At 47.6% G+C, this 11,286-nt stretch overlaps 1 protein-coding gene across 1 annotated transcript; it reads right to left on the reverse strand.

Annotated features, from left to right (window-relative positions):
• Positions 9,026–11,086, reverse strand: LOC104761909 (glucan endo-1,3-beta-glucosidase 6). Its single transcript, XM_010485077.2, has 2 exons — positions 10,523–11,086; positions 9,026–10,260 (listed from the first exon to the last, which is right to left on the reverse strand). Exons 1-2 carry the CDS (start codon positions 10,849–10,851, stop codon positions 9,156–9,158), a joined length of 1,434 nt encoding a protein of 477 aa, XP_010483379.1. The 5' UTR covers positions 10,852–11,086; the 3' UTR covers positions 9,026–9,155.

The following is an 11,286-nucleotide window of genomic DNA, read 5'->3' on the forward strand; positions in this document are numbered from 1 at the left end:
CTCGCTCAGTGTTTTGAAGTGCTAAACCGATACAATATGAAGCTGAACCCAGCCAAGTGCTCTTTCGGCGTGACTTCTGTAGAATTCTTAGGATACCTCGTCACCAAAAGAGGTATCGAAGCTAACCCGAAACAAATTTTGGCGCTTACCAACCTCCCATCTCCACGCAACACCCGAGAAGTTCAACGCCTCACCGGGCGGATCGCTGCTCTGAACAGATTTATTTCATGATCTACCGATAAGTGTCTACCGTTCTACCAGTTGCTTCGTAGCAACAAGAAGTTCGAATGGGATGATAAGTGCGAGTCCGCTTTCCAGGAACTCAAGCATTATCTAGCTACTCCCCCTGTCCTAGCAAAGCCCGATCAGGGCGAAACTCTATATCTGTACATCGCTGTCTCCGGCTCGGCGGTCAGTGGCGTACTAATCAAGGAGGACAGAGGAGAACAACACCCAATCTTCTATGTGAGTAAAAGCTTAGACGAAGCCGAGCTCCGATATCCCACGTTAGAAAACCTCGCTTACGCTGTAGTTATTTCGGCCAGGAAGCTTCGGCCATATTTTCAATCCCACACTGTTGAAGTATTAACCAACCAATCCCTGCGAACCATTCTCCACAGCCCCAGTCAATCGGGCCGCCTGGCGAAATGGGCAGTGGAACTCAGCGAGTACGACATCGAATATAAAAACCGCACTTGTGCAAAGTCTCAGGTGTTCGCTGATTTCTTGATCGAGCTCCCCCTGAACTAGAATCCGGTTCTCTAAGAGAAGAGAAGTGGACACTGCACGTTGACGGCGTGTCCTCTCGGCACGGCTTCGGGATCGGCATACACCTCGTTTCACCAACAGGTGAAGTACTTGAGCAATCCTTCCGGCTCGCCTTTCCCGCCTCAAACAACGAGGCCGAGTACGAAGCCGTAATCGCGGGAATGAGATTGGCAGGTGGAATCGGGGTAAAAAGGATACAAGTCTTCGGTGACTCACAGCTGGTAACCCACCAATTTAGCGGCGACTATGAGGCAAAGAACGACTGCATGGATGCCTATCTCAGAGTCGTCCAAGACCTATCTAACACTTTTGAGATGTTTGAGCTGAACAAAATTCCCAGAAGCGACAACGCACCGGCCGATGCCCTCGTCGTCCTCGCGTCAACATATGACCCCGATCTCCGCCAAGTTATCCCTGTCGAAAGCATCGATCAACCAAGCATTAATCTCCTTGCAAGCGCCGAGCTAAACGATCAAGATAAAAAAAAGAAAAAAAAGATTATCGAAGATGAGAGTTTCAGTGATCAAATCTCCAAAAAACAAAGAACAGATAACGGCACTCCCGTTCTCACACTATTTGTCGTTGAACCATCGCCAAGTGAACCACTAACACCTGTTGAGTGCTCGGCGGAGCAAGGATCCGCTTCTATCGAAGAGGGACAAACTTCGTCGTCTCAAGAACAAGCGTCGCCATCGTCGCACGCCCAACCCAATCCCGAACCCCGCAAAGAACGACCACATGATTGGCAAGAAGAAATCCGTTGTTTTATCGCAGACGGCAACGTCCCCTCGGACAAGTGGGAGGCCCGACGCCTTCGGATTCGCTGCGCGCATTACACACTCCTGGATGGCAACGTCTTCCGTTGGACAGCATCTGGTGCACTCTTGACTGACGTTGGTCCCAAAGAAATCAATGATGTCATGCGGGAGGTTCACGAAGGTTCCGGCGGTAATCACTCTGGAGCTCGCGCGCTTGCACAACGCATACGCACTAATGGTTATTTATGGCCGACCATGTACGATGACTGCGAAAAATTCGTTGCTAGATGCGAGAAATGTCAGCGCCACACTCCGATCATCCACGCACCAACCGAACTGTTGAGAACGACCTCTCCACCATACCCCTTTATGAGGTGGGCAATGGATATCGTCGGACCTCTCCCTGCGTCCCGTCAGAAAAAATACATTCTCATTATGACATATTATTTCACCAAATGGGTTGAAGTCGAAGCCTATGCAAAAATCGGAACAAACGAAGTCCAAAAATTTGTGTGGAAAAACATCATTTGCAGGCACGGAATTTCGTATGATATTGTCACCGACAACGGCACGCATTTCACTTCGCTCCAATTCGAAGGTTTTTGCACGAAGTGGAGAATCCGTTTGAGCAAGTCGACCCCCCGCTATCCACAAGGCAACGGACAAGTCGATGCGACCAATAAGACCATCATTGACGGACTAAAGAAACCACTCGAAGATAAGAAAGGTCTCTGGGCCGACGAGCTCGATGGCGCTCTATGGTCCCACCGAACCTCCCCGCGTCGATCAACAGGAAGAGGAAACCGTTCTGCCTTGCACATGGAATGGAAGCCCTTGCACCAGAGGAAATCGGCGTACAGACATTACGACGCTCAATGCTCGTTCACGATCCTACTCTCAATACTAAGATGATATCGATACCCTAGACACTCTTGAAGAAGAACGCGACAAGGCACTTCTTCGAATTCAGAACTATCAACAGCAAGCCGCTAAATATTACAACAAGAAGGTGAAGCCACGCCACTTTGACGAAGGCGATCTCGTCCTCCGAAAAGTCTTCGAGAACACTGCCGAGCTCAATGCAGGAAAAAAGGGCGCTCATTGGGAGGGCCCTTACCTGATTTCCAAGGCGTCACTCCCGGCGTCTACCAGCTGCTCGCCATGGACGGCACACCAATTCCTCGCTCATGGAGTTCTGGCAACCTTAAACGTTATTACCATTAGATAACGCGCCAGCCGCAAAAAAAAAAAAAAAAAAAGAACGCTCGTACTACCGAGCTCTCCTTTTGTAATATGATCTACGAATGGCTTGATCCCTTTCTAAGGGTACGTAGGCAGCCCGTCACAAGGCACAGTTATACCAAAAATTAAAAACAAAAGTTTCAACTTATCAAAACACACGAGCTCTCTCGAACGATTCCGTCTTTGCGAGATGTCCAGNTTACGACGCTCAATGCTCGTTCACGATCCTACTCTCAATACTAAGATGATATCGATACCCTANTAAAAACAAAAGTTTCAACTTATCAAAACACACGAGCTCTCTCGAACGATTCCGTCTTTGCGAGATGTCCAGCTCTTACATCGACCCTTTGGCCAGGGGAACGATTTAAAACGCGTTCCTCATGGATGAAGCACTGAAATAATCCGCATAAATAAGCCGACCCAGATCGCATTCAGCTAGCAGGCGGTTAAGTTTGTATAAGGGAAGTTCTTACTTGCACTCTCTTGCCGACCTCGTGGCACACACAGGGTAAGCCGGACACCAGAGCCGCACCTAAAAGGTACGACGAGCCCATCTCGACTACCACCCTAAACATTTGGTATTCGATACACGTAATAGGATAAGCCAGGAGACGTCTTCCACCGTAAAGTACAACTCGATACCAAGGATAGGAAAAACACAAAAACAATCTTATTCCATAATCCAAAAGCACACAAGGACAAGGCAACGAAAGCCAAATACGAAAGGCCACATTCGGCACAAAAAACTAACAGAACAAACAAATCTCAAGTGCAAACTCAGTCTTCAATTCCCAGATCGGCATTGGAGGGTTCATCAAACTCAAGCTCGCCGATCTTCACGTGCCAGAACTGGCACTCCCTCCGCGGACTTTCTAGCGTGTCCATCGGGACATTCCCATCCCTAGCAACCATCTCCTCGAGATACGAGCGAATCTCCTCAGTACGGTTGCTTTCAACGAAGAAATGGTCCGTACACTCTAGCTGAATAATGTAACGATGCAATATGCCAACCCGAATCTGACAAGCGTCAAGCTCGGGTCGACCTTCGAAGGGCCTGCTCCCAATAGGCTCGAGATCGCCCGCTTGAAGGACGGGAATCGCCACCTCAGCCAATGACGCCTCACGACGAGAGCGCTCCTCTAACAAACGACCCCTTCTCCATTTCGGAACCAAGAATCCCTCGTCGATCATAGTTTCAAGATATTCGATAATTCCGTCAACACGATGAAACCAGAAATGACGCTCGAACTTTCGACTTATAGAGAGAGTGTAAGTTCTCAACCTCTGGATACGAGCACGATAAAACTCCATCTCGGAACGAACTACGTCACCAGATCTCACAGAGAGCCGCTCTCGCGCCCTCCTCAGCCACGCCGACCTCGTTGTCACAGGCATATAACCGATCTCAACTACTCTAAAATCAAGAGGAGAGGTTTATATTAAAAACAAGAAAGGAGGATGATGAGAAATGAGCAACTTGAAGACTAATTTATAGAACAAATAGTACGATTTTCGAGGCGAAGCAACCAATACAGCAATTCTCGAAAAACACATCCATAGAATGGTGAACATATATCATAAAATCATAGGACAACACATAAAGCAAGTCCTCGAACTGCTCGAGACAAGAGCGCCTAAACGACTCAACATCCGCTACAAAACGGGAATAGGTTCTAATAGCAGAACAAAACAAAAGCAAGTCACTGCTCGGCAGCAACGTGAGCATACGAGGCCGCAGGTGCCCCTGCCATGACGATCTCCTCTCTTACGGTTCGCCGCCTGAAGATTTGCAGGAATGACTGGAAGAGCCTCGAGGTCGCTGTCCAAAACGGCGGTGATGTCGAAACCAAGGACCTTGTCCTCCCACATCTTCGCATCAGCCTCCAAACCGAGCAAATTCTTCGACGGAATGACCGTACCACCCTTCACCAGCTCCTAAAGAAGAGACTCCTGCGCTGCTCTGTTGTCAATAATATGCTTCCTCATCCTCTCAATACGAGACATGTAGCCAGGAACCTCGACATCGACGCCCTGCCGCTCCGCTTGCAGCCCCTGCAACTGCGCCTTCTGAAATGCGTGATCGACCTCGAACTGCTCGAGACAAGAGCGGGAAGCGTCAAGAGAAGCCTTGAGATCGGCCACCTGCTTCCTGAAACCGGCGGTATGCTTCGTAAGAACGGCTTCTCAACCGATCTCCTCGACGGTTCAGAAGTGCGAGAATCAGCAAGTTGCTTCTCCAGCTCGGCAATGCGACGCTCGTACGAGACGACCATGCGGTTCACACCACCACCATCCTGAAATGCAAGAAATAAGCAATCAAGATAATAATTGGAAAAATTCAATCAAGAACATAAAGAGAAATGCCAACCTGGAAGTGTTTCCGAGTCCACGATCGATACAGCTCAGGATCATAGAGAGAACCCACAGAGGGAAGCGGGTCGAAAGAGCCGCGAACCTTGCTAGCGAGCTCACCACAAGCAGCAGCGTTGTTGATGAACAACTCATCCTTCATCTTGTAAAAACGAATCATCAATCTCAATGGTGTCGCGCGGTATGCCATCCCTCCTAGATCTCTTGGACGACTCGAGCTCAGGAACAACCACTTCACCATGAGAAGCTCTCTTCCTCGATGGAGTAAGACGCCCAGACTCAGCGACAACGATCGCTAGGGCATCAGAAGCCTCACCACATGACTTCTGCGCACGCGGAACAACAGCAGGAACCTTGGCAGCTCTTTTATTGGCACGGGCAGCGGCCACCTCCGCCAATCTCACATCTTCTGCAACTCGCAGATCAGCACCTCCGCCAGCTGACGGATCAACGACCTCAGTGTCGGTAGCGCGCGAAGAGGACCCAACATCAACGGTCTTCTTGAACTGATCGGCGTATCGAGGAAGACAAGTGTTAACTTTTCCCATCCCTAAGCGTGCTAGACCTAAAAAGGTGAAAAAAGTGTGACGACCCAATAACCGTCAAGGAGAGCAACAATCGATACAACAAAATAAGCAGGAAACTCACGAGATCTCTGAGTAATCGAAGGCCAATTGAGCGCCCCTAGTGTTCAGATCTGTCTGAGATTATCGAAAAAACCTGGAGGATGAGCGCGCAAGCGGACGACAGGCTCTGCAAACACCAATCAAAACAAAGAAAGGGTCAGAAACCAGTCAATAGCAATCAAACAAGTATGAGTGAGAAACTATGAAGCAACCGGGAAACATGTTCCACTCAGTAGCCCAAAACACATCGAGATCATCAACCGAAATCTCGTCCCGCTTGACAAGGAAAAAATAACGTTGCCAATGACAAATCTTCTTTTCATGCCCGACGACTATCTGATGACCCGATTTAGCGCTGGTATAGAAGTATCCCAGACTACCTCTAACTTTTGTGAACTTGGTGGCTTTCTGTAGAAAATGCACGTCAACCTCTACACCACAGTTGGTACCAAGTATCGCCAAACCGACTGCATTACGGATACCTCCCACAGAAAGCTGAGAAATGGCAATCCTACGCCTCGCATAATAACGTATCAACAATTCCAGTAAAGGGAACCAAAGACCGCATTCAGTAAAGTAATGCTCAAAAAACGCGATGAAACCTGTCGGAGGCGTCCAAGGACGTTCGTGAGACTCAGGAACCCGGAGAATCAATCCCTCGGGCATCCTACACCATCGTGCCATCTCAGCAATAATATCCGATGTGCACAACGAAGGACCATGATCGGTCGGACCGGCTGAAAGATTGGCACCAATCGACGCAGCACTAAGGCCCAAAACAGCCGAACGTGGACCAGTATCCTCGGCTAGGACAACGTCCATAGGACTCCCACCAGAACCATTGTCGCTATCTTCGCTGAACTCGAGAATATCAGCAAAATTGTAGTCGTTGGCCATACTATCAAAATCTCCACACTCTGCTCCAATACCGACACTAACATCATCGAAAACGTCTTTATAAGCCGCAAACTCTTCGGAAAAAGCACGCTGGATTCTCGCAAGATTTTTACCACGCGTACACGTTAGAACTCGGGAGCTCGTCGAAGGACGACCTTCCTTTCTACACGAAATGCCGATCTCGCGACCACCCACCATGAGATCAGCATCACCATTGTCAGAATCGACCTCGCAGGAAGTATCGACGAGATCGGGACCGACCTCAACCCGACGACTAACTGCGCCGACCTCAGAAGCACCCATTCGCCGAGCTGACATCCTGCTCGCGAGACTGCCGATCTCACCAATTCGACGAGTGGTCGCAGTGCCCTCAACCATGTTGATCTCCGGTTCGTCTCCTATGCCGACCTCTGGCATGCCATCTGTGCCGACCACGTTCATACCCCCTCGCCGATCTCTCTCGTTTGGAGTCCTATCGCCTGACGACCGAGAACCGAGACCTCCCACGCCGATCTCACCGGCGCTAGGCCGAGCTCCATGATCTCTCATCCCGATCTCGCCAACAGATTACCGACCTCCGAGATCTCTCATCCCAATCTTGCCGACAGATTGCCGACCTACAAGATCTCTCATCCCGATCTCGTTGACGCCTGGCCGAGATCCAAGATCTTCCACGCCGGATCCAGCCACTCTCGGCGGAAAAGGGCCGACCACACCATTCAACCCGGAACCCTCTCTATCCAATCCGCTGATCTCCGCCGATCGACCAGACTCAAATGCTCCGCCTCTCTCAGCCGAATTCACGAAATCCAAACGGCGCCGATCTCCGACCATCCCGTTGCCGACATCGTTCTCTCTGCCGCCCTCGAAACCCAGCTCGATCTGATGACCTTCAAACCCACTCAAGCCCGAGCCAGCACGGCGACCTCCATCTCTCCCTTTATCGACATCGTGCCGATCCCTAACCGAACAGCCTCACCGACCGCCGACCATCGGCGATCTCCCCATGAGAAGCTCGCTCGGCGGCGGCTGCTAGGGCTTCAAGGATATGTGACCAAACAAAGGGGAGAGAAAAATAGAAAGAGAAAGAAGTAGAAACATAAAAATAAAAGGATAGAGAGAGAAAATTACCTTTTTATGGAGAGGAGGAAGTGAAGAAAAAGGAGAAGATGGGGAGACATAAATAAGTAAATAAAACGAAAATTTTAGTGTCGAAATCCGTCACCTCAATCTACGATCTGCTCTTTTCCGGAAATTCATCGAATACCACACTCAAGATTTCAGACCAGTGGATATCCCGAGTGTCTCTCGGAAGACGAGCGTGGAGTTAACGGAAAAGTCACTGTAGCAATCTCTTCTCGAAAGCAACCCGAAACGGTCTTTGCTGAGCAGACATATTACGGACAATTTAAAGTATGCCCGATGATCGCAGAAGAATTGCCGCTCTCCGGACTAAGGGGGGGACTATTGTTGGATATGGGTTGTGCCCAATATGCCACTCGGCCCAACAATACAAGTTAATTCTAATTTCAGCCCAACAAGATTGTGAGAAAGCCATTCACTTTCCGCAGAGGGCAATCTCGACAATTCGCATCGGGAACCCTAGGGAACTCTAGGTCAACAGTCTCCTATAAAGAGAGAAAGCATTTATTGGGATCAGGATCGGGACCCGCGAACAATACCTAAAGAGTGATACTTTGCATCGAAAACTGTTATTGTCTTTCGTATAATTCATTCCTATTTTCAGTTCGTCACTTTTAGCTTGCTAGTTCGCTTGTGAACTAACGAGCTCAATCTCGACTTGTTTTAAGTGACGATCTCACGTTTTCCCCTATTAATTTGCTTGCTCTTTCCCATAAAATCTTTATTTGTTTAAGTTGTGCAATGCCCGGTACTAAACAGGTAATATAACCCTAACATAAAATAGAAAAAGTAATAATTATTGGCATAACACGTTTCTCTATCACATGTTCTGGACTCTTTGTAATGGATTCCGGTGATATGTTTCAGATGGATTAGGAGAGTTGCATGAGTTCTGATGATCCCCTTGTTGCATTATGCTGGAGGATTTAACTCATTTGAAGATTTATTGATGAACACATAGTGGAGTGGAGGCTGGGGAGATGGGGAGGCAATAAGAGTGCCGACAACAAAAAGATAGCGTTTGCAACAAACAGAGCTTCAAGGAGAAAGAGAGCAAGAAACCTTTCTTGTTTGTGAGAAAGGCTCAGATTACTTCAGTCCCTTGAGGTGTTTTGCTCGTACAATGACCATAACCCCAAATTAAATTAAATGCTGCTCATTTGCCTGATTTATTGAGAATAGGGATATCAAAACGGCTAAATACTTAGCATAATAAGGTTAGTTTGTTCTCTGAAAACTGCTCTAATAATTATATGGTCTGGGGAAGAGAGATTATAAGAATTCAAGAAGAAATAAATAAAGAGTTCAAGCCATCACACAGAATTACAAATTGACAAAGACCAAACCTTCAAAAAATAGAGAGTGCGATGGCAGCAGCCATCAGTAGTGGAAAGAAGAACCTGTGTTCCCGGTAAGCCCCACCGTAGTAGGGCTCTATCATAATTGGAAATCTGCAGGTTCCAGTTGAAGGATCCGTCTTGGTCACCTCTGATATGTTTGGAAACTTACAAGCTGTATCAAGCTGGTCATTTATCTGAAAGTAACTGTTGAATGCATACGATATGTTTTGCTTCCCGTCCAGATCCGCACACGACGTCCCAACCCCGAGACTGGTGCAGTCCCCACGGCTACATGCGTAGCTCACGCTGGGAGCCACCTGTGGATCATCCAGCTTCACGTTTGGCTTCATCACACACCATTTCCTCTGTAGGTAACGTACTCCTTTTGCCTGGATCAGAGCTCCTGTGTTGGTTGTCCCTAGGTTCAAGGCGTATTTAGGTAAGCCATCAAATGTGAATATCCCCCAGTGTCGTTCAAAGTATCCAGGCTGAACACTTTTGGCGTCCTCATCTATCAAGCTGAACAGGTATGCATCGATAGGGCCAGGCCTTCTCGGAGTCCCTTTCCCGCCTGAGATATGGGCCATGAAGCCTTGGTTGAACTTTCTAGCATAGTCCAAGTTCGCATTCCTGTCCCCATCAGTAGGCCACCCAATCTCCCCAATAATGATAGGCATGTTACCAAACCCATTCTTCTCGAGGGCATGCACTAGAGTGTCATAATTTGCATCAAACATGTTGTAATAGAAAGTCCCACCATCACTCACTGGCTGTGAGTTTCCATCAAAGAAAGCGTAATCCACTGGGAAGTTGGCGTCATTGTAAAGACTGATGAAGGGATAAATGTTAACAGTAAAAGGGCCGCCATTTTCGCTCAAGAACTTGACGATAGTGATCATGAGATCACGGATATTAGCTCTGAAATCACCTCCAGAAGGGAAAGTGGTGGAGCTTTCATAGACATCAGCGTTCAAGGGACATGTGACCTTCACTTGGTTCTGCAGGCCAGCCTTTATAATTGCAATTTGGATGTTCCTCAACGCAGGGAAAGTAGTACTCAGATAGCTCCCGTTGTAAGTCGACAAGAAAGGTTCATTACCCACAGCCACATATCTGTACAAGTACAACAACCAAATCACAACATCAATTCAACACCTACTTTAGTGAGATTAATTTGGTCTGGTACAGTTAACACATGAGAAAAAAAGACAGTAACCCGTAATTTCAGACATAGCTACTAACTGTCTAGGAGAATCCATACTCAAAGTCAAAGTAACTGATTCTAAATTTATAACTTGTACAGTGTGAAAATGTGGAACCCTAATAAAAAAAAGGAAACTTTGATTAAAGAAACTAAAAAAGGAAAGAAAAGGACCTGATGTTAACTTTATCGGTGGAGATGTGAACTGAGACATTTTTAGCAACCCATTTCTCAGCGGCTTTGAGGCTAGAGGCGAGAGAAGCAAGCATCTCATTGGGAATACCGACCATAACCTCTATACCGGATTTGCCCAAAGCTCTGAGAGTGTCGTATTCCGCGTCAAAGAGCTTCACTTTCTGAATACCATTCTCTCTAAGCATCCGCACCACTATGTCCGGTGGAAGAGGGTGCGACGCCTGTGTGCCCCAGTTAGCTCCAATTGAACTTGCCCTCTGACAAAACACCGCCACCGACAATAATAGTAACAACGAACCCCAACCCATATCTATGGCTCGCCGATCTGACCCTTCTCTTCACCGGAAAGCGATACAAGACCACACTGAGCTTGGAGTTTGAGCTTTGAGCTTTGAGCTTTGAGCTGTGAGCTGAGCTGTACTGTTTCTTTCAGTCCACTGGGTATTAAAGCGACCACGCACGAGCGAGTGACCTCTGCTTTCGGCAACCCATAACGACAAAATGACACGTAAGCATCGCGTCAAACGATGCCTCTCGAGTTTGGAGTTTGGTTTGGTGCTCTCTCATAAAAGTTCTTTTACCGAAATATGGGCTTTTGTATCTCAGGCCCATATCTTAGAAATAATTAATTTGGTTTACTGGTTAAATATCCAGCTAAATCGTAGTAGGGTTTTTGCTCTTTACCCATTGTTCCCATAAGTTTAAATTTCGATTTATTATAATGGTCACCTTTTTTTTTTTTT

The sequence above is a fragment of the Camelina sativa genome, chromosome 18 (genome assembly GCF_000633955.1).
Source record: "Camelina sativa cultivar DH55 chromosome 18, Cs, whole genome shotgun sequence".
Lineage (NCBI taxonomy): Eukaryota > Viridiplantae > Streptophyta > Magnoliopsida > Brassicales > Brassicaceae > Camelina > Camelina sativa.

Coding starts and splice junctions, on each gene's coding strand:
- LOC104761909 (XM_010485077.2), bottom strand. CDS start 10,851: ATGGGTTGGGGTTCGTTGTTACTATTATTGTCGGTGGCGGTGTTTTGT. Junction 10,261..10,522: donor ACCGATAAAGTTAACATCAG/GTCCTTTTCTTT, acceptor GTACTTGTACAG/ATATGTGGCTGTGGGTAATG.